The sequence below is a fragment of the Ammodytes marinus genome, assembly GCF_949987685.1.
Source record: "Ammodytes marinus genome assembly, chromosome: 15".
NCBI classification, from domain to species: domain Eukaryota; kingdom Metazoa; phylum Chordata; class Actinopteri; order Uranoscopiformes; family Ammodytidae; genus Ammodytes; species Ammodytes marinus.
Window position 1 is genome coordinate 25,805,521 of NC_137219.1, and position 27,803 is coordinate 25,833,323.

The 27,803-nt window shown below is 41.1% G+C and overlaps 1 protein-coding gene across 1 annotated transcript; it reads left to right on the top strand.

The window, feature by feature from the left end:
• On the top strand, positions 1-26,659 carry ccdc85ca (coiled-coil domain containing 85C, a). Its single transcript, XM_080041932.1, has 6 exons — positions 1-427; positions 1,802-2,189; positions 17,358-17,437; positions 20,600-20,692; positions 21,460-21,558; positions 23,248-26,659. Exons 1-6 carry the CDS (start codon positions 152-154, stop codon positions 23,335-23,337), a joined length of 1,026 nt encoding a protein of 341 aa, XP_079898058.1. The 5' UTR covers positions 1-151; the 3' UTR covers positions 23,338-26,659.
• Positions 26,660-27,803: the final 1,144 nt, after the last annotated feature.

Consider the following 27,803-nt stretch of genomic DNA (forward strand, 5'->3'; position numbering starts at 1 on the left):
CCTCTCCAAGAGGTTCTGCTTCTTCCGCCGTTAAAGTGGCACGGATCATGGATTTGGCTTCCATCGTTAACACAAGCGGGTAGAAAATACTCTCTGCTCTCTTTATTATCCACACATCATTAGAACCAGCGGTGGTGGTGGAAGAATAGCTATGGACGGGGCGGATCATGTGAGCCAGCTGACCGAGGAGCAGCTGCTGATGCTGGGCAGCGAAGGTCTGGTCGCCCGGCTCCGGAGGCTGGAGAGCCGCAACATGGAGCTGATGCTGGAGCACGGCAACATGATGCGGGACGTCAACCGCAGACTGCAGCTCCACCTGACGGAGATCCGCGGGCTGAAGGAGGTCAACCAGAGGCTACAGGACGACAACCAAGAGCTGAGGGAACTCTGCTGCTTCCTGGACGACGACCGGCAGAAGGGCAAGAAGGTGATTGTTTGTTCGTTTGTTTATTTATGGACCAAATCTCTAGAACAAACTCCCAGAAAACTTGAGGTCTGCAGCAACTCTCAGCTCTTTTAAATCAAGCCTGAAGACTTTTCTGTTTCCATTTTAACCTGCAATTTTATTGTTGGCTATTTAAATGTTCTATTTCTATTCATTAGCTTTTAAATGTTTTATTTCTATTCATTCACAATGTGTATTATGTATTTTAATCTTGCCCCTGTAAAGCACTTTGAATGGCCTTGTGTCTGAATTGTGCTATTTAAATACACTTGCCTTGCCTATTTAGGATCCTTATTATAGTTCCTGCACTGCACCATCTATTCTTTTCTGAGATACAACTATCTTTACAATAGGACAATGATGGATGTAGTCTACACACATTGGTGGACAGTAACGATGTGAATTTTACTTGAGTAGGCTACTGAACTTAATTAAATGTTTTGAGTATCTGTAGGCTTCTGTACTTCAGTATCTGCTTTTTTGGGGGGAAACTTATGACTTTCACTCCACTACATTTCTAGGAAGAACTTCACAGGCTAAGCAAAGCCTTGAAGTCAGCTATTGATTATCTATTTATTTTCTTATCTATTATTCTAAATATTGTCTAATATCTACACTTTGACTTAAGTGCTAGGATTGAAAACTTGGTCCACCACTGAGTCTACATCATAACACATTACAGCCTATACACCAGGGGAGACCAGGGACAGTTGTAACACTTTTTTTTGTTTTGTTGCAAATGTCCCAATAAATGAAGAGCCTTACACTGCAATAGTAAAATTAGCTGTAGCACCTGCTGGAAACGTTTCTGTGAAATATTCTGTTTCGGTAAGTGTCTACAGTATAGTCTATAAAACAAAAATCAAACTTTTCATATGATCCATTTCCCACCATTCTTCAAACACAACACTCATAATTAATTAATTTATTTTTAAATAACTCATAATTTGGGACCCCTTTGTATCATTTTCAATCAATATCCAATGCAACCATTGAAACTCATTATCAGAAAAATTTATCATAAACATGATCAACTTTCAACTCACGTCTTCCATACAATAACAAAGCAACTAAGAAATAGTCCAAATGCTTTTAATGGACTTTTTCACTAACACAAAGACACACAGCACATATGCATACAGGTTGTTGTGGATGATCGTGAGGACAAAATTCACTTGGCCCACCTTTAATTCGACAATTTCCCCATACATTCATGTTCAACACTATTTTAAAACAGTTTTACACCACCAGCACTCACCACTATCATTAAACAAAACACAACATCTAGTTCACCCTCCTCTGGACTCTTCTTCTCCCAATTGAACACACATTCATATTTTAATTCAACCCTCCCAGGTGTCCCGGGAGTGGCAGCGATTCGGCCGCGCCACCGCCGGCGTCCTGTGGAAAGACGTGGGCCTGTACCAGCAGAAGCTGACGGAGCTGGAGGCCAGCCAGGAGGCCCTGAGGACGGAGAACACCGAGCTGAAGGAGATAGTCTTCATGCTGGACGAGGAGAGGAGCGGAGGAGGGGTGGGCTCCAGGAGCTCCATAGACAGCCAGTCCAGCCTCAACGGATCGGGGCCGGCGGTGAGGGACGTAGGGGATGGGAGTAGCACGTCCAGCACTGGGAGCGTAGGCAGCCCCGAACACAACCACCAGCAGCAGCACTCACACAAGGCGTCAGAGGGGAAGATGACCTCGCCCAGGAGGTCCATGGACGACCTGTCAATATACAGAGGAGGTGAGTGTCACATCTCTCTAAGTCAAACATCTACTTGGATGCTAATGGATGAGTTGAAAAAGTTCTTGAGGTTGTTTGGAAACTTGAGATAATGTCTACTGGCGGGGGCGATTCTAGACGGAGCTTTTGGGGTTTCTGTCACCCATTAAAACATATAGGCTATGTGTGTGTGAACGGCCCATAAGAGTTTCTGTGTGAAAGTAGTATGTTTATGTGTGCTGCCCAAAGCAGAGCAGCTTCAACTGTAATAATATACTAGGTCAGGGGTTCTCAACCTTCTGCAAGCTGGGCCCCCCCAAAGCTGGGTCATTGCAGTTGGGCCCCCCCACCGACCCTGACAACCCCCCCCCCCCACACACACACACCACCCTACACAGATAGATAGATAGATAGATAGATAGATAGATAGATAGATAGATAGATAGATAGATAGATAGATAGATAGATAGATAGATAGATAGATAGATAGATAGATAATCTATTATTGTTATTATCACAAGGGCTAGGCCAGTGGCGCACCTTTGAGTTGAACATTGGGTTTAGGGTTGGGGTCCGGAAATTTCTTATATTTTAACGTTAAATTCTGGTGTACTTTAAAAGCTAATTATGAGATTGTATCAATGAGACACTGAGGAAATGTTTTTTTTTTTAAATCTCCTTAGAAGAGAAGAACATAGTAGCCTAAATAGAACATACACAGAATAAATTCTACAATAGGTATACCCATTATGAAAAAGCTTCACAAAACAAAGTCTATGATCAATGGGAAACACTGCTGTCTGACAACCCAGTTCAGAGAATGTTTCAACTATTGAGTCTTGGATTTGGAAAGTGGCCAGATTTAGCTCAAAATGCTACCTGCGATTAATGTGCTGTGCAGCCTGAACGCGGAGTTGTGTGTGTCTCAGTGGCGATTCCAGGAAATTTTGACTGGGGGTGGCCAAGGTGGGCCACAGAGCTAGAGTGGGGTGGCCATCGCACCCCTGAATGAATAGCATGTGATATGCTGTACAACCAATTCAAAGATGATTTATAATCCCAAATGCCCAAATCATGTTAGTATCCATTGTAATGTTTGTCAGAAAAAACTAAACCCCTGAAGGGGGGTCTGGGGGCATCCCCCCCAGAAGATTTTTTTGTGTTTTTAACATGTAATCTAAGCATTCTGGTGCATTCTGGCGAAGATAATAAAGGAAAAAGTCAATATTTATTTCAGTTCAGATGAATAGTAAAATTAGCAAGACAACATAACTTGCTAGCAGCCAGATGCCTAACAACTGGACAGAGGGACGGATGACAACTAGCTTTTGACCAAATATCTTGCTAAAAAAATAAACCTTTATTTATGAAATTCTGCCCTAAGAACATGTTACACTCGCTAACTACAAACTTTAATTTTTTTATTCAGATTTCAAAAATCTGCTGGGACACGTGCCCATACACATGCATGGGTGGCACGCATGTCACAAGCACACTTATGCTGTTTTCAAGACCTTTGCTGACCAGAGACCAGTTCTAGTGGCCACAGTCCTACCATTAATTCAGTACTTGAAAATTGCAAACTGATCTCATATCAGTGGATTGGAGTGTTTGTGTGATGAACTTGGCAACTACCTATCAAAAAAAGTTAAGAAAGAAAAAAAAATACATATCATCTCTGAACTAGGATACATATCAGGAAAAAAAATTAAATTACCAAAAAAAAAAAAAAAAAAAAAAATTAAGATTTTTTTTTTTTTTTTTTTTTTCATCCCCCTCGCGCCCCTCCGGTAGAAAACCACTGTACTAGGTGATAATCTACTGGCCACATCATTCTGACTTGACCGTATTACTGGTATGAAGACTGAATGCCTGAACAAGTGATATAAAAGCACAGCCTTGTGTGAGGGAACAGAAATAGCTTAGTAATATACCATATTTGCATGCAGGTTAACATAAAAACTATCTCACATCGTAGGAGTCTTGTCATCCTCGAAGCAACACTGTTCTTATGCCCAGTGCATTCTGGGAAAAGGCGGAAAGGCTACTTCAAACCTCAGTCTGGAACATCATCCATAGTTGTATCTTTCTCACTTTCTTATATAAACCCACACACTGTAGTCTCATCACCACCACCTTGCTCACACTCCCAGTCTCCCACTGAGTGACACTGTTCAGCCTGGCACAGATGGCCCAGGCCTAATTACGTCAGCTGATTATGGATGAAGACAGAATGTAATAAGGGTTTAGCGGCCTGGCAGCTCCAGCAGGATGGGGGCTGTAATGTTATGTAGTTGAAGGCACAGCTGGATGGGGTTGGCAAAGCAGCTGATGGTCTGCATGCTAACTCCTGCCTCTGACACATTCCTGCAGGTCTCAGGGTCTCTCTCTCTCTGTGTGTGTCTCATGGAGAGATGAAAAGCTTAGATAGGATGGAGGTTGCATTTCACGGATAGTTGAAACTCACATGCTAGTGGTAAACATGTTTTGCAGCTTGGGGCTATCTGCAGCATCTGAACACAAAACCTGCTGACTGAAGACATCTTATTATGTCCTAGCTTTCAAAACAAATCATTTCACTTTGCTTTTTTTTAAATATGAAATATTATCAACAGTAAATGTATTATTTTTTCAATTAAGTTTATTGTATATTATAACTTTGGGCAGCATTTGTTTCTTTAGGTATTTAAAGCAGACAGTGTGGTTGGGGTTCCTTGGTGTCTTTATGAAGTTAAATGTACAGTGGGTAATATCGGAGCATTCAGCTAAGTTTGTCTGTTCTGTGCTACTGTAGAAACATTGCCGTGCAACATGGCAGCGCGCACCGCTCCTTATAAAAGAAAAAAAAAATATATATAAAGGTCTCATTTTAAAGTAATAAGAAGTGATTATACATTGATCATAACATACTTATGGATATTATGTTACATTTATGAAAACGCCAATAACTTCTACACACTTTACCTAATTAAGTTCAGTAAATACAGTCAATGGAAAACAGTAAATGAATGGATTTCTTTTAAAGTGATGAGAAAATCTTGGGAGTAAGTCTGTACCAAATTCTCAATCCTTGCATACAGATTTGTCACGCATGTTACTCTCACTTACAATTGAGAACTATGGTCTAACAATCCAGCCTTCTACCATATTTTCAGTTTCTTCCAGTAAGACAAATACCCTAATATCTAATATTGTCAATAGACAATAGCCTGCCTACGGCTTAGTTTCACATTGAGTGGATATTTTTACTTTCATTTTAGACGTTGATGTAAACAGGGCCTGAGTTGACAGACTCTGATAGGCACTTGGCATACCTTCCACAGATAACTAATAGCTGATATCACCTATCCTGACAGGTGCTTTGCTTGGTGTTATAAGTGCAGTTGAAGGAGATAGTTCCACTGAACAAGGATAACACTGGGGCAAAATGGGCCGTTAGAATATGTCTACCCAGTCAGTGAGAGTACTGTGCAGATGAAAGACTGACTGATCTTTAATTTTTTGTCTGTTTTGGTTGATCATTGAGGGGTGGGGGAGGCGTGGCTTCTCCCCCTCATGACATCATAAGGGGGAGATACATCTGACTGGGTTTTTTGAACACAGGGTTTCAGAAAGGTGAAGAAAAAACAGAAATGGTTGATTTTTCTCATTCTTTGGGAGTCTCTAGTCACGCCGGGGAGCCATATTGAGGCTGAAAAAAAAAACATGAAAAAGTGCATTTGGCATAATAGCTGACCTTTAAGAGTTTAGGTAGATTTCCCAGTGCATTCGGGAAACGGGGTGGTTTATTTTGAAGATCATATACCAATTCCAGTAAGGAGCAATGTTTTCCACTCAGTCATATAGTGGGAGAACCTGTGACTCTTTAAGAGGATGGTTCTGCGTCTCACTGTCTGTTATCCACTGGATTCTTCTCATTCTGGGTTTGTTTGACCTGTTGGCTGGGAAACAGTTTTGTGAAGCTCTGTAACTTCCAAAATGTTCTGATTTACAAAATTCTAATTCCGAAACACAAGCCAGATCCTACAGTAGCAGGACAAAGCTGGGGGTTAAGGAAGGTTTGGGAAGCTCATGTGTATGCACGTTGGTAAGTTCTTACAATAGATTCAGGGCTGTTGTATTTTGTATCTTCCATGTACTGGGATGCATTCCGATCATATTTCAATTTCTGTTTCCAGTTAGTGCTTTTGCCAACCCAGCAGATATGTGTCTACAGAGGTTCACTCTTGTTCCCTGTGCTCTGGCTGTAGATTCCTTTGGATTCATTCTGTCTGCAGCATGTCTGCACATGTAAATGTCTTCTTCATGCATGTACGGTATGTCTTCTGCAGTGTCAACGTGTCAACAGCACTCTGTTGTTACTGGACCTTCTGCATCAGAAGGATCAGCTGCTCTTTTCATAAATGAAAGGGTTCTTATTTGTTTTATAAATGACATGGCAAAGTAGATCCAGTGTTTTTCACACAGGCCGATGACTACGTCAGCGTTTCCACTGACAGCATGATGTGTGTGTGTGTGAGTGTGTGTGAGTGAGTGAGTGAGTGTGTTTGTGTGTGTGTGTGTGTGTGTGTCTGTGTGTGTGTGTGTGTGTGTGTGTGTGCGAGTGTGTGTGTGTGAGTGAGTGTGTGTGTTTGTGTCTGTGTGTGTGTGTGTGTCTGTCAGAGAGAGAGAGAGAGAGAGAGAGAGAGAGACATACAAATAGGAAGAGGAAAAGTGGAAGGCTAATGCATACAAGGGTTAATACCAGGCAATTACCAACAGACTAAATTGGGCAAAGGATGACATAAAATGAAATTGCATGATTTTTCTGAAAAAAATGATTGTGATTCTCTATATTTTCCCACTGCTCATCAAATGTTCCTAAACAATACCGGAGTAACTGCCCTTTTTTTTCAGTCAATTCATAATAAATCAGGAAATCAATATAGGACTGTATGTTAGCGAGCTACACAGCCTTTGCAAGACACCAATGCAAAAATATTCACGAATATCCTGATAATGTATTTTTTGTTTTTATCACAATACGCAATCTAAACAATGTGTGGATCCAGCAACTCTGACATGCATTGCACTGACAATTTTGGTGTAAAATTAGATTATAATATTTTCCTGTTAAAAACTACAATTAGCCATTGGATTTTTGGCAAACTCAAACATGCTGTATCCTCTGACTATAGCTTTGGCTTACATTGGAGTTGTGTTATAGGAACTGTGCAGTCTGGATTCACAGCTAGTATACTGGACAGGAAGAATGATTACAGTGACCCCCATGGCTCTTCCTTTGATTGTTGTTTACGCCCTGACGGACAGAAGCAGCTGTCCTTGTACAATCCAAGAGGAAACACCTGAGGACCTCCAACTGTCTTCTTCACAACATGGGACCTCTGCATAGTTTAGTAGCAGTTTGAGCTGCTGCTGAACCACACATTCAGCTGTTCGTTGACAGTTGCACTCACTCACAGTAAAATAAAAAGCTTGACCCCTGATAAACTAGACAGGCCAGGGGAATATTTATAGGCCATGACAAAGGCAAAACTAAATGCTCCTAATGCCATGTGCTCTGACCCGGTGGAGTGGCCCCTAGGTATTTCTTCAGGTCTCTGTTTGTGTCTCCATCTTCCACTTTGCCGGGGAATTTGGTTGTCAGAATGTGCAGGATAACAACACGCTCACACACCAAGCTGTCATTCCACCCAGGGTCGTAGGGAGTTTGAGTGTTGGTACGTGATTAAGTGTTCAAGTCACTTCATGGCCACCGCAACAAGCTGAGTACTGAATGACGTGCCATTTATTGAGTGTAAATGTAGTTATTTGATCCACACTACTATATTTATTTATTGTTTCAGGACAATGCACATTAATGAACATGTACAGCAGTACACGTAAAAATGCCAGATTGTTGCCCGGGGGCTAATTTCCATCTGTAGTCCATTAGGCAGGTTGATGTTACAATAAAAATGACAAAGATATACAATAGAAACATTTGCTTTATACAAGTACGGAGAAACAGAAATAAAGAAAAGTAAAACAGGATAATTCATTAATAGGATTAGTAGGTTAAACAAATACACAATTAATACACAACTAATAAGGTACAGCATACATTTAGAGGTGGTGGCACCTTTGGTTAGTTCCTAGCCATACCTTAGCCATACAGAGTGGGCTCATTTAGTTATTGCCAACTGAGATGTACTCCTACATTGTGTGGCAGTTCAATGTGACCTTACTTGCCTGTTGAAAACATCTCATGACTGCATGTGTCTCTGGATTGAAGTCAAACTCAGCACATGAACAGGATTCATGGGACAGGGAACCATGGAAGAAGTCAATGATGTCAGTGTATGCGAAAATGGCAGGAATCTGGTGGGAACACGATGCTACTGAAACATTTGATGCACAATTTTTGAAATTGCCACATGTAGGGATTCACTGGTTTAAAGCTGCTGTTATCAGCTGAACACACACACAGACTCTCTCACTAGATAATACGCCCGAGGTCACTTTGACCACTTAGGGCCATACAACCACTCAGACCCTAAAACAAACCCATCAGTTGAAACAAGTAGGTCAACATTCTGTCACACCGCTCTGTATGATGAAGATGCATCACTCCATACAGACAGTTAACACTTGTACTCAGTGTTATGTATCGGGAGTGTGATTCTCAGTACACACCTATGTACTGTGCAGGGTTGTACACAGCCACCATTGAGGCGAGCCTGTGTTTTTGCTGACCCTATGATACGAGCATCTCTAGACAGTCTGCTAGCCTAGCACCATGTCTCTCTCCCACATTCACACTCAGCTCTGGTTACAGCCAGGAGATAACATTTCAGCCCCAGCTTCCCACGCCTGCACACACTTTGTACTTGCCATCATTTTTTTTCGGACCAGTTTCGGTGCGGTATTCTCATAGTATTTTGATTTTTGGTAACTGTACTCTAAAGGTGGAGTCAGCCATTCTGGAAAAAAACGCTTATTGTCAACATAGCTTTTTGTCAACATCACTTTTTGTCAACATCAGTGAATTTCTCTTCACGATCCACCTGGCTGTACTGTGTGTGCACTGAAATAAAAATCCAGTGGTAATACACAGCCTAGGCTCCGTAAACTTGTATGTAAACAAAGGGTATGTAAGGGGGCCCACCGTACCTAGCAACATGTCAATTTTACAGAGGCTAAGTTATGTATTATCACTGGATTGTATTTCAGCACACAGGTATTGGATGGTGAGGAGATATTCATTGATTTTGACAGAGTGATTTTGACCACACGCATTCTCTGTAATCGCTGACTCTTTAACCACACTGGATCAGTTACCAAGTGTACAGTATACAGGGCTTATATAGCCTGGCTCCGCCCGCCTACCTACTTCCGCCTAAATGTAATTTTCCCTTCAGTAGTCAGTCTGGGGCTGCGGTGAATTCACGTGTTTGAGCTCAGGAAAATCTCCGGCCGTCCAACCAGCGAACAGAGCGAGTGGCTGAGAACGATGACGTCGAAGTCGCGCTCCAGTTTCAGTTGAATGCTGCGACCAAACGTTATGCGATTGGTTGGCTGATCCAGAGTGGCACTGGGCAGATCCAATAGTTTTAAACTTCAACAGACACCCGCCTCCAAGTGAGTGAACGTTTGCCAAATAGAGCAGTTCCAGACCTTCTGTACAAATTAAATGAAGCACGATGGTCTGGTAGCACCAGGCTTAGTGGCAGAGGTTTAAAATGCAAATTCTAGTAGGTCCCAAACTATCCACAAGATACCACAACGTTCCAGGCTGGATTTTTGGAGAGTAATGTATAAAATATCTATAATGTTTCCAATAGATGTAATGGAGGAGAACACATTTATATGGTGTGTATAGTTTGGATATTTTATCTGGCATAAGGATCATAAAATTCAGGGTTTGAACAAGCAGATACTGAATATCGTTAATACTGTAATGCACTGTGGAAAGAAACATTGCCACAAGAAGCACAATGAAAGTTCCCTATTTGCAGAGCATTGCACAAAAAGATTGATAGCACTCTCATGTCTGTTTGATAAACCACATTACAATTTTGAACTTGAAAATTAGCATAATATGAGACCTTTGAGCCAAAGTTATCATCCAAATTATTCAAATGTAGTCTGTGCCCATAGATCAAGCACTATACTTTGCTACATCTTGCAGGAGGACAGCAGTTGAAGAGCACAACACACACACACACACACACACACACACACACACACACACACACACACACACACACACACACCTATATCACGGCTAATCTGCCATGTCATTGTTTATTTAGTCATGCATTTCTGTCCGTGTTAGAGACATGAAACAGTGACACAGGTCAACGGCTCCACTTAATGCTCTGGAACAGCCTGGAAGCAGATACAATGTTTCGCTCAGTGTCAACCTGCGGCATCCATTCACTCCGACACATTTTTTTAACACAAAGCAAAGTCTGTGTCCTTAGAAATGACTTCATATGACACCCAGCAGTTGTTTTCCCATTTAGATGTGATGCCTGGGTCAGATTCATAAAGCAACTATTTAGTTGTGGTCGAGAGGCTGGCTAAATGTTTATGAAAATGTGTCGTATATTGTGCTTCAAGTCACGTGTGCATTCGTGTAGGAAGTGAGTGAAAGAGAGACAGAAGGATGCATGGCCATGAGGCAGTATGTCACGATGTAATATTAATAATGGTAATATGACCATGGTGAAGCAAAGTAAACTTTGATGAAAAATAGGACCAGCGCAAAGGCATTAATAATAACTAAATACATATCATTCTTTTCACTGATGGTCTTATTTGCTGTTACAGGTCATTTGCAATCGTGAGAGGAAAAATCAGACTGTTTCACAAATATTTAAAAGTTCCTCGTATGGAGGTTTAATACACCACTGAATCCACAGATCTTAGTCAAACATGTGATATTCTAACTTGTCTCATTGGTTTTCCTTCAACTGTTCTCATTGAAAGCCCTGTGAACCTTTTTGAATATTTCTGTGGCGGTAAGTGTGTGTTAGAATTAGAAATAGCCCTTCATTGACTGTAAAATCTTGCTAAAAAATCAACCCCGTAAAAACCAACGTTAGAATGGAGGAAAGATTGTTTCTTTACTGCTAACTGTGCTTTTCTCAGAGTTTCCATTTCTCCCCCCCCCCCACTCCACTGCAGCTCATAAACACCACTTGTTGTCATCCTTCCAATACAGCATTACTGGTTAGAACTCCTTAAGGATCCTGTAATCGGAGCTATGAATTTGTAAGCTCAAGAGAAAACTGTTCCACATGTTTTTTATTTTATTCATTCTTACCAAACCAATCAAAAGCCAAGTTCCCTGAAAATATTCTGCAGAGAACTGATTTATTTATATGAACATTTTTGAGGAATTAGTTTATATCCGGTAAGTTGAGGATGTTTGGAGGTTTTTCTAGTAGAAAAAAATGACCCTCACTTCTCCTTCCCTGTTTGGAAGAAGACAGGAGTGTGGCTCTTGGCTGTGTCTGTGCGAGGGCATCTCTTTCAGTGTGTTTGTGTGTGTGTGTGTGTGTGTGTGTGTGCCTGTGTCTGTGTGTGACAGATTTACAGCTTGCGATGGCCAGAGAGGCCGTGTTGTCATGATAATGAGGCAGCATGGGAAGGTCTTTGTGTGTGTGTGTGTGTGTGTGTGTGTGTGTGTGTGTGTGTGTGTGTGTGTGTGTGTGTGTGTGTGTTTGTGTGTGTGTGTGTGTGTGTGTGTGTGGAGCTATGAAAAGGTTTCAACTCACCATGAGGGAAGAAGAAGCCCATTTCTATACAGCATCCAGTGTCTGCCAATGGAAAACATAGCAAAGCAGACATCCATTTATGTGTGGTTACCACTCCCTGTGAGTAGATTCTCAACAAACAATACACAAACAAAATCCAAAGTGCACTATAGCCATTATATTATTTTAGCCATAATGAACTTGTAGGGCTTTGAAACAAACCCTTATTCAGCTCCACCCTCCCACCTGCCTGTCTGTCTGTCTGTCTGTTTGTCTGTCTCACACACTAGCACCTAGGCTACTGTTTAGCCTCTGTCTCACCGGGAGAGCAGCCTTTTTTATAATATTTATTGTATTCATCATTAAAGGGGGAGTCAGTGATTCTGGAGAAAGCTTGTTGTTAAAATCATTGAATCATTTTACTTATTTTTTTTTAAATCAGTGATCCTCTACCTGTCTGTAGGCCTACTGTGTGTCCGACCTAACGTACGGTAGCTAGCAACAATGCTACCAATATAGGCTAAAGTACTGATCCGCTTATACTTTGGCTTTGCTAAGTGTTTTGCTTCAACACCTATTTAAACACTGACCGGCTTATTGTCACACTACACAACGGCACTACTGAAAACACATGCTAGCTGTATTCTCATAGCGATACATCTTAGCCATAGCATTGTTGCTAGCTATGGTGGATCTGTCTGAGCCTCTTTGTTTAATCACCCGTTTACAGAGCCTATAGGCTGTGTAGAAACAATCTTTTTTTCAGCAGCAAGTCCCAAGAGATTATTGATTTTTTTTTTCAGATGTTTTTAGCTCAACTTGTGCACACAAAGATTTAGAGATGAAATACTTTGGAAGCTTTGTATCATTTAGTCAACTCCATAGGGTTCAATGATGAGAATACACATCAGAATAGACTCTTTTGAATCACTTTGAATCAAATCTTTCCTGTTGAAATAATGTTGCAGTGATCTGTTTCCATCTGAAAATAGCTCCGGGCAAGCAACCATGCACCTACTTAAAACTGAGCACCATTGCTGTTAAAGAGAGCCAGTTCACTTTTGCTGTATAAAAAAAATCAGCCCTGGCCTAGCATCACAGGGATTTGCTGAGAAAAAAAGCCGCCCGGTCAGGAATTCCCACATTCCGGTGCGTGCACACATAATGGGCCCAAAGCACTGTGGGAAAGAAAGGCGCGTTGAGGAAATGATAATAGTGCATTGTTTAGAGTTGGACATCACTGTATAGAGGGGCCGCTTACCTGCTGGGATGAGTCCAACCCGGAAGTGACTTATCATCCTAAATGGGACATTGGCACTGCAGCTGTACTGGTAATAAATATGGAACAAACAAAATGATTTTTGTGTGTGTGTGTGTGTGTGTGTGTGTGTGTGATTCAAAGGGGATATGTGAGTGGGTGTGTTTGTGCTAGAAAACATGCTGAGCAGAGATTTGCGCTTTTATGTCCTGCTTACTCAGTTTCCTGTGTTTTGCCTTTGTTTTCTCACAGCACACACTGCAGTAACAAAGAGCATTTGAAAGGTAACTCAGACCATTGTGTAAGGCTGCCATTAAAGCTATAGTGCGTACCTTGTTCAAATAAGACATATACTAATATAATATACTGTATGTCACAAGTTGATTCGTTGATCCAATTGACGTTAACGACTACAAGAACCAATCAGGGGGCTGCCTTCCACTAACAGAGTTGAACAAAAAGTTTACCACAGCCATGGGAGTTTGAAAAATATAAAATAAATCTGTAATATGACGAGCCAGTCATAATCAAAAAACACACACACACACACACACACGCACACACACACACACACACACACACACACACACACACACACACACACACACACACACACACACACACACACACACACACACACACACACACACAGCAGAGACAATATTTTGTTGGTATATATAGATTTTATATTCATACTCATAAGGTTTTGGTATAACATATCAGTCTGTATCTATACGACCTCGGTTAATGTTTTCCAAATCCCCAAAGAGCAGCTAGCACTTGTTGAACACCAGCAGCAGTCAGCAATATGGCTGCCATCAAAGAGCAGAGAGAATTGGATTAGCAGTTGACCTCTTCATTTAATCCTCCCATCTCTCTCTCTAATGATAATGTCATGGTTTATCTGTTGAGTTCCAGTCTGCGCTATGAAGAAAAAATCGCTTTCCTTTTCATTTATTTCCATGCAACAGTAAAATAGGCCATAAAATGTTTATCTGGCTACTTCATTGTGAAACTGAAATTTCACTTCGTTGGTCTCAAACCCAGAAAGAGCAACAGTGTGTGTTTGTGTGTGTGTGTGTGTGTGTGTGTGTGTGTGTGTGTGTGTGTGTGTGTGTGTGTGTGTGTGTGTGTGTGTGTGTGTTCTTCCCTTGCCCTGACCATCTGTCCGTCCGACACTATTGTCTGGTGGACAGTGGGGGTGCAGGGTCTTCAAAGGGCTCACTGTGCAGAATGGGAGCACCCCCCCTCCCCTCCACACACACACACACACACACACACACACACACACACACACACACACACACACACACACACACACACACACACACACAAACACTCCCCCAACTCTCTCCCTGTCTGTGTGTGTGTGTGTGTGTGTGTGTGTGTGTGTGTGTGTGTACTGCTCTCAGTCTGATTACAATGTGGCGAGAGGGGCCTAGTCCGGGGTCAAAGGTCTTCTGCCTGTGTGTCTACCCTGGGATTTTACGGAGGCAATATCTCATGAACGGTTGTAGAGAGTCTTTCTGCTGTAGCCAGGAGGGGAATCTCCGCTTCATTCACAGGCCACCCATTGCTGATGGCATTAACACACTGGCATGGCTGTAGATCATGAGTGTATGATTAGACCCTTCACCTCCAAAACAGAGTGAATGCTGGTGTTCTAATCCCCATACTTCTCTACTATTTAGTATACCAGAAAAAGATTTAGGATGTCCCAATACATGCTCGTCAATCGTAGTATGCTGAAAATACATAAACGCCCCACTAACTCCAATAGCGTTTTGCAGTATTTGTCTTTATTCTTGACATTTCTTGACATAATGAAAAAGATAATCTGTGCAGGGTCGGAGGTTCGATCCCCCGCCTACCCGCCACATGTCGAAGTGTCCCTGGGCAAGACACTGAACCCCACATTGCTCCCGATGGTTCAGAGGGCGCCTTGCATGGCAGCTACTGTCATCGGTGTATGAGTGTGTGTATGAATGTGGTAAGAAATGTAAAGCGCCGCTTTTGGGGCTGAGGAAAATCGTCTAAAAAGCACTATATAAATCAAGTCCATTTACAATTTAGTTTGAAGTTGTCCTCAAGCAAAACACTGAATGCTCCATAGCTCCAGGAACAGCTGCTGAGAGGTCAACAGTGGGAGGCTGTGGTTGTTTTGGACAGCTGTTACTAAGGATAGGTAGAAGGTTGTTCATAGTAATAATCAAATGTGCGTGGTGCTATGCTATTGAGATTCTTCAAAATGTGTGTGAAGGGAATGGAAGGACGGAGTGGTGTGTGCTGGATGTGTGCTGCTGACATCCTTGTAATTCAAGGATGTCCTCTGTCTTTCACTTTGTTTGGTCAGCATCGTCTCTTCTTGTTCCCTATGAGTGTGTGTTATTGTGAGTGAGTGTGTGTGTGTGTGCGTGTGTGCGTGTGTGTGTGTGTGTGTGTGTGAGAGAGAGAGAGAGAGAGAGAGAGAGAGAGAGAGAGAGAGAGAGAGAGAGAGAGAGAGAGAGAGAGAGAGAGAGATATTTGCCCTGAGGTCAGCAGCACTGTGTGTACCAGTGACTTTGGCTGCATCACCCTGGTCAGTACGTTATGGCTTGCTGAACTTTACAATAGTGTAGTGTGTGTGTGTGTTCAAGGTCTATTGTTCATAGGGGTAAAACACACACCATGACATACTGTGTGGCCAGTCCACTGCAGAGTGTATTGAGGTCAGAGGAGCATGTCAGAATCTTATATAGAATTTTATATCCTATCTATGGTCAGAATTAGAAAATGCTTCGTTTTAGATCATGGCTGTGTTTGAAAAAGCTCTACTAACGTCCTACTACTCATACATACTTGCAGTTGTGTATGCAAGTTTGTGTAGGCGAGAAATGCCCGGATAAGTACTTCCGTGGAAGGTTACTTTTCCTACTCGACCGCCCCACAATGCAATGCATCCTTTCAATTGACATGGATTTTTTTATTTTTATTCTTAATTGCTTCTATACTTCAGTGTAAACGGTCCGACGAACCTCGCACAATCCATCGTTAAGTAGACAGCATGTAGTATATACATGTTGAGTATGTATGAATGTGTGAATCTAACTGCCAGTTAAATTGAAAGTTATCTGGGGATGTGCTTGTTACAGGTGGAGTGGAGGTAGCCTATGGGCTGCGTTCCAAATCGCATACTATTTCTTTTTTCTATTCTACATACAATACAATACATCTGACCATAAAAATGATCTAGTTAGCATGCAGTTGGCTTACAATTGGAAGATACTTTTACTTATTTATTTCATCATAACATTGCGCCTTGATCTCGCCTCTTGCTTTTATATCCCTCGCATCCCCATATTCTTTTTCATACGGAGTCTCCGTTGATGTGACGTCACTTCCGGTGCGCACTGGATTGTGGATCAGAATCGCCCCAAATAGCATGCTGATTTCAACACTAAAAATCTCGGCGGGATGTAGTAGTCATCCGGGTATTTCTAAACATACTGAATACGACCACAATAACTTTTTACTACCTTACTAGATAGCACAAAGTATGGATATTGGAACGCAGGGATAGTGCTAAGTTAGGTTGGTTACGGAGGGGCCGTGGCTTATCCCCTTATGACGTCATACAGGGAGAGAAATTTGACTGGGGTTTTTGAACACAGGTTTTTCAGCAAGGTGGAGGTGGAGAAAAAGAGATACGGTTGTTTTTTCTCGTACTTTGGGAGTCTCTAGTCACACTGGGGAGCCATATTAAAGGAATACTTTACCCATACAGAACCGGCGTTCTATCATTATAAAATCACTATTATATTATAATGGATGAGGTTTTTCTTCACTCAGCCTTCCCTCAGTCTTCCCTTGGGCCCAGCTGTCCTGTTAATCCTAACCCTACATTTTACCATGTGTGACGTCACACATGGGAAAATGTAGGGTTAGACAGTGAGACCATAAAACACTCTTTCTGCCTTTTCTCGGGCTAGGATGAATCGATTTCTAAAATGTTTGCACATTTATACACCACATAGGATCTCAGAGTTCAATACACCTTCATATTTCCACCTGTGAAGTAGGTCTTAATGTTGAAAAAAAAACATGAAAATGTGCATTTTGCAATAATAGGTGACCTTTCAAACATGTCATTATGTCAGTGGGAGATGTGGGTTCACGTCTGACTCTTTCTCTTGTATTGTCTCCCTCCAGATGCTCCAGCCGGCTACATCAGACAGCTGGAGACCAAGGTCAGGATGCTGGAGGAGGAAAACAAGCAGCTGCTGTCAGAGGTAACTACCAGCCAGTGTATATCCCTTTACACTATACAGACCACATCAGTGTGTTTCACTAACTCTGGATGCAGACAAGGCAACTGTGGGTAACACTGGAAGATGCTGCTGCAGTGCTGTACTGTATTTAACTCTATATGGGATCTTGAGTAAATTTGTGATCCGTTTTATAGTTTTTGGACATCAATATTGTCGAGGTGCGTATTAATTAAAAGAGGGCAGTGAAAGTCAGATTGTTGCCATGTACAGCTTGCTTCAGTATCCGTATAAACAAAATGGCTTTATTCAACTAATGACCAGTATTACAACCTCATATAACCCCTTTTATCCAATCAATACATAACCTTTTGTTTGACAGTGTGTCGCAATTATTTACTTCTACACCTCACAAGTAAATAAATATCTTTTATTTTTCATTGTGTGTTCACTGACGCGATACTGCTCAGGATTAGTTCCATTTATTGGCTTTTTTTCCCACAAGAGTTTGGCAAGAAGAACCATACCACTCTCATCTCTGTCCCTTAAATACAGCTCTTGAAAAAATGAAGAGACCAGTCTGGATTTTTCTTCAATCTTCATCTCTACAGAACTTATTGAAAATGCTCTTAATGACAAAAAATGTATTGGAATTTGGTAGAAATGTTGTCAGTAGTTTATATTATGAAACCAAAATGTTCATTCTACTCAAACAAATGCCTATAAACAGTAAAACGAGAGACACTGAGCATTTTGAGTGGTCTCTTAATTTTTTCCAGAGCTGTATGTAGCTCCAGCCAGATAGTCAGATAGCTTAGCTCAGCATTAAAACTGGGAGCAGCTAGCCCGGGTCCAAAGGTAACAAAAACCACCTATATACACGTCTAATTTCCTGGCAACCTTCCTCGTAAAACTACAACCTGTTGTGTTTCGCACTTCATTCTCCCTGCGTTCCAATACCCATACTTCCGTACTATTTAGTATGCCAGAAAAAGATTTAGGATGTCCCAATTCATGCACGTCAATTGTCGTATGCTGAAGATATATAAATGCCCCACTAACTCCGATAGCATTTTGGAGTATTCGTCTTTATTCTTGACATTTCTCGACATAATGAAAAAAAAACTTCATTATCTGATTTTCTTTTCTCTCCCGTGGCCCTAAAACTGTTCTGTACTTTAGTATGTAGTGTAGTTAAAAGAAAGAGTATGTGATTTGGAACGCAGGGTCTGTTTCCCTTTTCCCTTTATTTAGTCTTGATGCTATGCTAAGCTAACCGGTTACAGAACAAAACATTATAAAGTTATTGATTTTTCTCATATATTTTCTCATGATAATCTCATGATAATTCCCAGAATGTTGTACTGTTCCTTTAAACAATGCTGACTTTTTTCCTTTCCTAACCCATCTCAAACCACGGGTTGCTGGGTCAACTTCTGATGAAAGAAACAGCAGTGAGTTAATAATAGTATAGGGTGACACAATCCTTCCCTGTGCTTTACTGACAGTGGCTCACATCAACGGAACATCTAGTCCCATAATTGAATCTTGCGTAAATGCTTGTGGGAATGGGTAATGCATGAGACATTGGCGGGGTGTGTGTGTGTGTGTGTGTGTGTGTGTGTGTGTGTGTGTAACTAGCAGCGTTTATCGTTTTAGTAATGTGATTTCCAGTCATGTCAATTCCACTCTCTGTCCAGTTTATGTACAGTATGAAGTTAGCTTGCATCTTCAAATCTCCAGGAACGTTGAAAATGCTTCTGAAACAGTCTCATCTTTCCTCTGATGATCATATGACCTGTAACAGCAAACTAGACCATCAGTGAAAACAAAGCTACTTTAGTTACTAATGCCTTTGTACGGGTAAGATTTTCCTGAGAACTTACACAAATAATTAGGACAGACAGACCGGAAAAAAGCTTTGTTTATGAACCGTACTAAATCGAAGATGACTTTGCTTAACCATCGACATATTACTACTATTAATCTGACACTTAAAAATACATTACCTCATCGCAACACATCTACGGCCGCTTTTCAAAGACACATTCACTCGCTTCCAAAATAAAAATACACGCACAGCCGGCATGCGCTAGCAAAGACCTTTAGGACAGCATGCAGGGGCTGGTTTCGTAAAAAATAACTATTGCTTTGTCCAAAGGGGGGGCGCTAGAAACAACAGAAACTGAAAGCTCCTCGTAGCTCCTCCAAGTGTAGCCTGGCACCGCCTGCCTACTTACTTTCGCTCAATTTTCATTTTCCTTCAGTAGTCATTCTGGGCCTGCGGTATATTAGTGGGTTTTCTCCGGCCAGATTATTGGCGGTCCAATCAGTGAACAGAGGGAGTGACTGAGAACAATGACGTGCGCCAGTTTCAGTTGAAGTCAGAAGCCGGAGCACCAAACGTTATGTGATTGGTTGGCAGATCCAGAGTGGCACTGGGCAGATCCAATTGTTTTGAAATTCAACAGACAGCCGCCTTCAAGTGAGTTAACGTTTGTCAATTGAGCGATTCCAGACCTTCTGTACAAATGAAAAGAAGTACGATGGTCTGATAGGACCAGGCTACTCCAAGTGTGTGGGACTGAACCAAACATTGATTACCTCATTGAAACGATGGTACACAGCAGACAACATTGGCAGAGTAAGTGCTTTCACTGGCTCACTATCATTGCTGACAGCTGCACCTGCCACCGGAACACTCTAAGGAAAAATGTGATCCAGGGATATCCTATCTCACCTATTGATAAGTCTATCTGACTGGCTGATTGATCCTCTCCTGCTTTACTGCAAACACAGCAGGTCTACAGCACCTCCTGTCACCATGGGAACACACACCTGAGTGCCACCTCTCATTGGCTCTGGTCTTATTCCGCTTCCTGTCTAATACAGTTGCCTCCTATCTTTTTCCTTTGAAGCTGGAGTAAACCATTCTGGGGAACACTTTTTGTCAAAATCAGTGAATATCTCCTCACGATCAGCTACCTGTCCGTGCTGTTTGTGTGTGTGTGTGTGTGTGTGTGTGTGTGTGTGTGTGTGTGTGATTTTTTTAAACAAGCGCTCTCCATAATGGCTGACTTCAATTTGAACTGCTGTGTGTTGCTATGGTACTGTATATTGCTTTACTGTACGCTGACTGGGTGATAACATGGATTGTGATCAGAGGGTGTCTGCCTGTCTCCCCAGGGTGCAGCCCGGACCCCCAGCACTGACCCCTCCCCCACTGGACACTACCTCCCTCTGGGGCAGAAACCAGAAGCTGTGGTCCACGCAATGAAGGTATAGGCCACACACACACACACACACACACACACACACACACACACACACACACACACACACACACACACACACACACACACACACACACACACACATACATCACTGTCAAGTATTTTATTTACCAGGTCACTCAAACAAAAAAAGAAGAAGGTCCATATAATAAAGCTATTCAAGAAGCATAACGTCTGTATTGTTTTGTACTGGCTAAGTGCTGGCATTTATCTTATTTATATTATGTTGTTACTTTCAATTTAGTGTGTATTGTATATCGTTGTTGTTATTGTTCAACAAAAATCACTTTGTGATTTCATATCTGTGAACGGTGCTATATAAGTAAACTTTTACTTACTTAGTTACTAAGTGCTAGATGCTGCGTCCACGGACTGTACATTTAAGTTGCCCATTTAGTATACATTTGATAAATTCACATCAATGTCTTGAATGCTCAGACTATATAAGAGTACTAGTGCCATGAGGTGGAAGTTGTACAGTTTGGATGTGTTTGTATTTCATTTGTATTTACATGCAGCGTGTGATTCTCCTAGGCTCTGTTATAGTTAATTACCATTATTTACTATCTATGTTAATTACAGCAGATGCCCCCTAGTGGCTAAGTAGTGTAAGCCAAAGGTTTACCTAGAAATAATCTAGTTACATGATTTATGCAATCCATTGAAATATATGTTGCTTGTGTGCGTGTGTGTGTGTGTGTGTGTGTGCATGTGTGTGTGTGTGTGTGTGTGTGTGTGTGTGTGTGTGTGTAGGTGCTTGAGGTGCACGAGAAGCTGGACAGGCAGAGCTCACAGGAATATGATGAAGATCTCAGTGACAAAGAGAAGGCCATCGTCAGAGAGATGTGCAATGTAAGTCTATTTTTTAAAACCATTCTTTTTATATAGCTTCATCCAAAACACAAACCCACCGGCACGCAATCCTACAGGTCGGCCTATACACTTTATGACCACACACTTGTCCAGCAAATGGACTCATGGGTAAAATTGTATTAAAACACAAATGATGCATCTCTGTCTGTCTATCGTAATAAAGTAAGGCGGGTAATACCTCATTGTTGACGAGACGTCCTCTAAGCTAGACTATGATACCTTACTTTGTATTTCCACTTTATTCTCGACATTCTCAACTCCTTTATTCTATAAGTGCATATGAGGGATAATGAATCTGTGGGTGTATGTGTGTGTGTGTGTATGTATGTGTGTGTGTGACTGTGTGTGTGTGTGTGTGTGTTTGTGTGTGTGATCACTGCACTTGTGATGGTCCAGTGCATTCAACCCTATAGCACGGAGAAACAAAAGACACCATTCATAACACAGACACCCTAACCCATCTCTCTCTCTCTCTCTCTCTCACGCGCACGCACGCACACACGCACGCACACACACACACACACACACACACACACACACAGCATTTATTATTATTACTATGATAAATTAAAGTGTTTTTTAATGTTTGGCAAGAGACAGTGCACCAAAACAAAACAGCTTCAATTTCAAAGATCAGAATCAGAAACACTATTTATCGCCGAGGGGAAAATTTGGTGTTTGTTACAGTAGCTCCAATTTAGAATAAAAGTATATATAGAAAAGAATAAGTATATTAGTGTAAAATAATATGTGCTTAATGCCACTACAAATAGCCACCCTTCTTCTATTGCTACTCTTCTTCCCCGTAAAAGGTTTTTGGGGAGTTGCTCTGAATCCAGACTCTAAAGGACATAGTGTTCTACAGATTGTAAAGGCCCTTGAAGCAATTGTGTGATTCATGAGTACTGTATCGTGCTAAGTTAGGTTTTGGAAATGAGGGGGTGTGGCTTCCCCACTTATGATGTCATAAGGGGAGAGAAATCTGACAGGGGTTTTTGCACACAACGTTAAAAACTGTTTATTTTGCATTTGCATAATAGACAGACTCTAAAGGACATAGTGTTCTACAGATTGTAAAGCCCCTTGAAGCAATTGTGTGATTCATGAGTACTGCATGTCTCCAGTAGAAAGTTGAGGACATTTTATTTATATATTATACCTTGTGAAAAGTTACGGTTGTTGTCATCCTGTTTCTTTCTACCCTTCTTTTGATTCACTATACTCTGTCACAATTGTTATTTTATAAAAAAAATTCACTTGTTCTTTGTATTTTGTGTTCTTTTGTCTTACCTTAGTTAGTCAGTTCTGTTTGTTCTGCGATGCATTTTCTATTTATTTTTTAAGATATTTTTTTTTCATTTTTATGCTTTATTGATAGTGTAGAGACAGAGTTGAAATGGGGCAGAGAGGGGAGTGACATGCAGAGAAAGACCGCGGGCTGGAATCGAACCCGGGTCTGCTGCTGGCCGAGGCCCATGGGGGGGACGCCCTACCAACTGAGCTAAGGGCGCCCCCAGCTGCGATGCATTTTTAACCAATGTATGATCATGTGTTATATTAATTTGCAATGTCCCCTTCTTTAATAAACTGAATTGAATTGACAAGGTGTTAGGTCTTAGCTGACCAGACAAGTGCCTGACCCTGTTGTTGTTGTTGTGTCCCCGTCAGGTGGTGTGGAGAAAGCTGGGCGATGCTGCCGGCTCCAAGCCTTCCATCCGACAGCAGCTCTCAGGAACCCATTTCAAAGGCCCTGTATAGTTACTAGACAGCAAGTCAGACACTATAGTGGTCCCAGCAATTAACCTGCACCACTAGTTTGGAACGAAAAACTTTTTCCATTTCACATGTAGCCTCCTCCGGGCCTGAACTAAGCTGCCTCATAATGGACCGACAGCTTAATACTGAAAGGCCGACCACTGGACAACTTTGGTGCAGATGGACAAAACAGCCGATTCCATAAACCATTTAAAACCCGGATTTCTTTTTGTTTGTTTTCTCTGAAGTGGAATATGTGCGAAACCCAATGCGAAGCCTGGTTGCCCGCACTCAAACGCCAGCTGCTGCAGTCACCATGTGTGTAAATGACATCGGTTTTTAGCAAAACACAACCAGAGAAAAGAGCTCACTTAATAATAGGCCTTATAATATCGATCCGGAATAGTCTTTGAATGACCATTGATATAAGGTGAAACTTCATATTGAAAACATACATGTGCCCTGTGCGTTAGTGTTTCCTTTTCATTTCAGTGGCGAGTTAGCAGAAGTTAGACGTGAAAACTTGAATTCAGTTTCCTAGAGATTGGAGGATGTGACAATAATTGATCATGTTGTTTACAGTGTGAACGCACAATAAGAATTTAGAAGTCTGTTTAGGACTGTTGAGTTGACAGAAGGGTTTTGTCGATTAGCCTGGTGGAAGGATGACTGTCAAGTGCATGTTAGCTTATTAAGTTTACCCGTCTTCTTTTCATACCCATATAATAAACAGCAGACTGACAGGTGTATGCATGTAACACTGCTGGCTGTCGTTTCATGCCTCCTGTACTGTATATAAATGTAGTCAAAGTTAAAATTGGACCACTGAAAACAGACAGCTAATGGAAATTCCTGTTTTGAGGAAGGCCACATCCAGATAGTTGTACAGTATAAAGTACATGTGTTTTGGGGGTAACTGGCTAGCAGGATCTTAACAACACTGTTAGCCTTAACACGCTAACACCATGACTTCTCTGTTCCAACTAGTATCAGACATAAGGTTTAGGGGTATAGTGTCTATCAACAGTTCTATCAAAAATGTAAATCTCTATAAGAACAACAATATCGGTTTTAAAGGTCACATATTCTGCAAAAAAATAAAAAACTTTATATTTCTCACAGTGCCATTGCTGAATCTCCTCTTTTCAGCCTCTGTCTGAAACACTCTATCTTTAAGCCCCGCCTTCTAAAAAGCCCAGTCTGCTCTGATTGGCCCTGAATCTAACTGCCAGTTTGAATCTAGCTGACGGTTAGTTCCAGCTGTATCTGGGGGTGTGGCTTATCACAGGTGGAGGTAGTGCTAAGTTAGGTTGGTAAATGAGGGGGTGTGGCTTCCCCACTTGTGATGTCATAAGGGGAGAGAAATCTGACAGGGTTTTTTGCACACAACGTTAAAAACTGTTTACTTTGCATTTGCATAATAGGTGACATTTAAATGGTGTGTCCAAAACTAGCCAAAAAACTATGTCCGGCATTTTTTTCAGGGTTATTCCGCAAACCTGGCAACCCAACAATGAGGCCAAGTCAGATGATTCTGCAATGTTGAATACACACTCCCTGGTTGCGTTCCGAATCGCATACTTTCTACTATATAGTATGTAGAAAAAAGATTTAGGATGTCCCGATTCGTGTGGCCAGATTTAGGATGGTTAGAATACCCGGATGGTCTACTTCATGCGGCCAAGATTGTTAGTGTTGAAAAGTGCATCCTATTTGGGCGATTCTGACCCACAAGCCAGTGCGCACGTGAAGTGACGTAACATCGACGAAGCCTATAGGTCCATGTTATGAAAACAAACGGGGATGCGACGGATATAAAAGCAAGAGGCAAGATCAAGGCGCAATGTTATGATGAAATAAGAGAGAAAAGTATGTCCCAATAGTATGTCTACTGCATCCTAACTAGATTCTTTTTATCGTCGGATGTAGTATGTAGAATAGAAAAAAGAAAGAGTATGCGATTCGGAACGCAACCCCTGTGTTCCAATACCCATACTTCCTTACTATTTAGTATGCCAGAAAAAGATTAAGGATGTCCCACTACATGCACTATGTAGTATGCTGAAAATACATATATGCCCCAATAACTCCAATAGCATTTTGGAGTATTCGTCTTTATTCTCGACATTTCTCAATATAATGAAAAAAAATCTTCCTTATCTGATTTTTTTTCTCTCCTGTGGCCCTAAAACTTTTCTGTACTTAAGTATGCAGTGTAGTAAAAAGAAAGAGTATGTGATTTGGAACGCAGGGAAGAAAGCTTAGACCTTGTTGGTAGGTGACTCAGGCCCTATTGATGAAACATGGACGTTTCCATACTGTCATGGTGCTAAGATAGGCGAATACACCCCAACATGTGTTTGGTACTGAAAACCAATCGGACTGTGAGTTAGATTAATATTTTATTCCCACCAAAAAAGATCACATGATAATAATAAGTAGCCCAAGAAGATCAATGTGTCAAGCCTAGTGAATAAGCATTGATACGACAATGTTCTAAAACATGTAATGATATTGTTCATTTCTATATTTTCCTATTTCAAGGAGACTTTGATGATGTCAGGCGATTCATCCCTACCGTTATGGTAGCTTTACTGTGGCCATTCTGAGTGTGCATTACAAAAGAGAAGCAGAATACTATACTATCTATGGCAGAATACAATTCATTCTCTTTTTCATACATTTTTGGTCCTCCAGCCCTGCAGCAGTGCTGAGTTCTACCTACTTGGGTCAGAATTAGGTCTCTTCACAGCTAGAATACACTATTAGCTTTATTAGAGAAAAAAAATCACAATAATGTTCCCATATGCTGTACAGCCATGTATTAAACTTTATGTAGAAGTCATAAATGAAGGGGAATTTACCCATAGGAAAGGTGAAAGCATTGACAGAGACGTAACGTGTGCACCATGTGTGCTGACTTTCTCTTATTAAAGCAGTTATGCCGTCTTTATGTCCTGTTTTATTACATACTAGTGCATTTATTGATTGTGGCAGCGTTTAAAAGTGGGAATGTCGTGGGTTATATGTCGTCGCCTAATTTAGCACCCGCTTGTTTTATTGAAAAATGTGTTTAAAAAAAATCTGAATATTTTTTTATGCCTACATTCATGCCCTGCTTATTGTGTCATGAGGTATTGTCTCAGACCTTTAGTGATGGAATGTTCCTCTGCCAACAGTGGATCTTTACAGAAAGACCAGTGCTGTTTGTAAATACATATTTCCCATATAGGTTACCAGGGAGTAGCTTGTCTTTATATTTTTGCATAAACTGAAAATGTATTTTAGCACTGCAGTATGTGATAGTGACCTGAACACAATTAAAAATGCCTCTTTTTAGGTGATTTTGAAATAAATGAATAAAAATACATATAGGACACTTTTCTTGGTAACCCTGTGCTGTTGTCAGTGACTTTGTGGCGTTTCAATGCAGAGCATGTGTGGAGATAGAGTCAAAGCTTGAATGATCCATCCGTAGCACTGAGTTCCAAATCACATACTTTTTCTTTTTACCATACTACATACTAAAGCATGCTGGTTTCCATACTGCTAAATGCAATTGGATGTAGTAAGGCATCTGGGGTTAGTGTGGTTCATTTCAGAACCTAACAGAGGGCATTATGTGTACACTATGAATGACTCATGATTACTATACTAGAATATCATTTATTTCATACCCTGTCCGCTTAAACCACAAGCAAAAAGCTGCAGGATAGATCAATGAACTTTTGGAAAATGACCATGCCATGTGGACAAAATCGAACTAAAGACTATACTGCCTCCTGGTGGCACAGAGGTAAAACTACAGCAAATATGAAATGACTTAACAGTCAAGAGTATCCATACTTAGGTAATAATTCCAAGGAACTTGACAAAACAAAATAAAATATCTCACAATGGCTAAAAGGCAAACCTCATAAATAAAAACCGTTTTGTCTCATAATTTCAGCATAGCTAAATAAATGTGTTGTCAATGGTAGAGGACCAGTGTCTCCATGACCAGTGTAGGAATAACGAAATTGAAAAATATAAATTATAATTAAGTAAAAGTACATGTATATCCACATATTTAACATGTGATAAATACACCTACCTATATGATTACCTATTGGGAGGCTGATCATCATTAACTTTGTTGTTGTGATGACCAATAAATGACCAGCAATAGTCAGCCCTCCAACTGAACTCAGTCATTTGTAACACTTGAACACTGTACATTGGAATAATGTGGAAACCATTGAGCAGTGAGCAGCCAAATCATAATATATGAAACTTATGAGCACATTTTTAATTTAAACAAGTAGATTCTATCCCACTCAAAGTGGTGGTCCAACAAGAGCGAATCCTCGACAATTCCAGGATCACTTAATACCGTAAGACAATAAAAAAATCGTATCAATAATAACTTGTTTATATAATGAACAGAGTTAAATACCATCTCTTCTTTTCGTAGTGGTTTATTACGTTCA

Coding starts and splice junctions, on each gene's coding strand:
- ccdc85ca (XM_080041932.1), top strand. CDS start 152: ATGGACGGGGCGGATCATGTGAGCCAGCTGACCGAGGAGCAGCTGCTG. Junction 2,190..17,357: donor CCTGTCAATATACAGAGGAG/GTGAGTGTCACA, acceptor GTCTCCCTCCAG/ATGCTCCAGCCGGCTACATC. Junction 20,693..21,459: donor CTGTGGTCCACGCAATGAAG/GTATAGGCCACA, acceptor GTGTGTGTGTAG/GTGCTTGAGGTGCACGAGAA.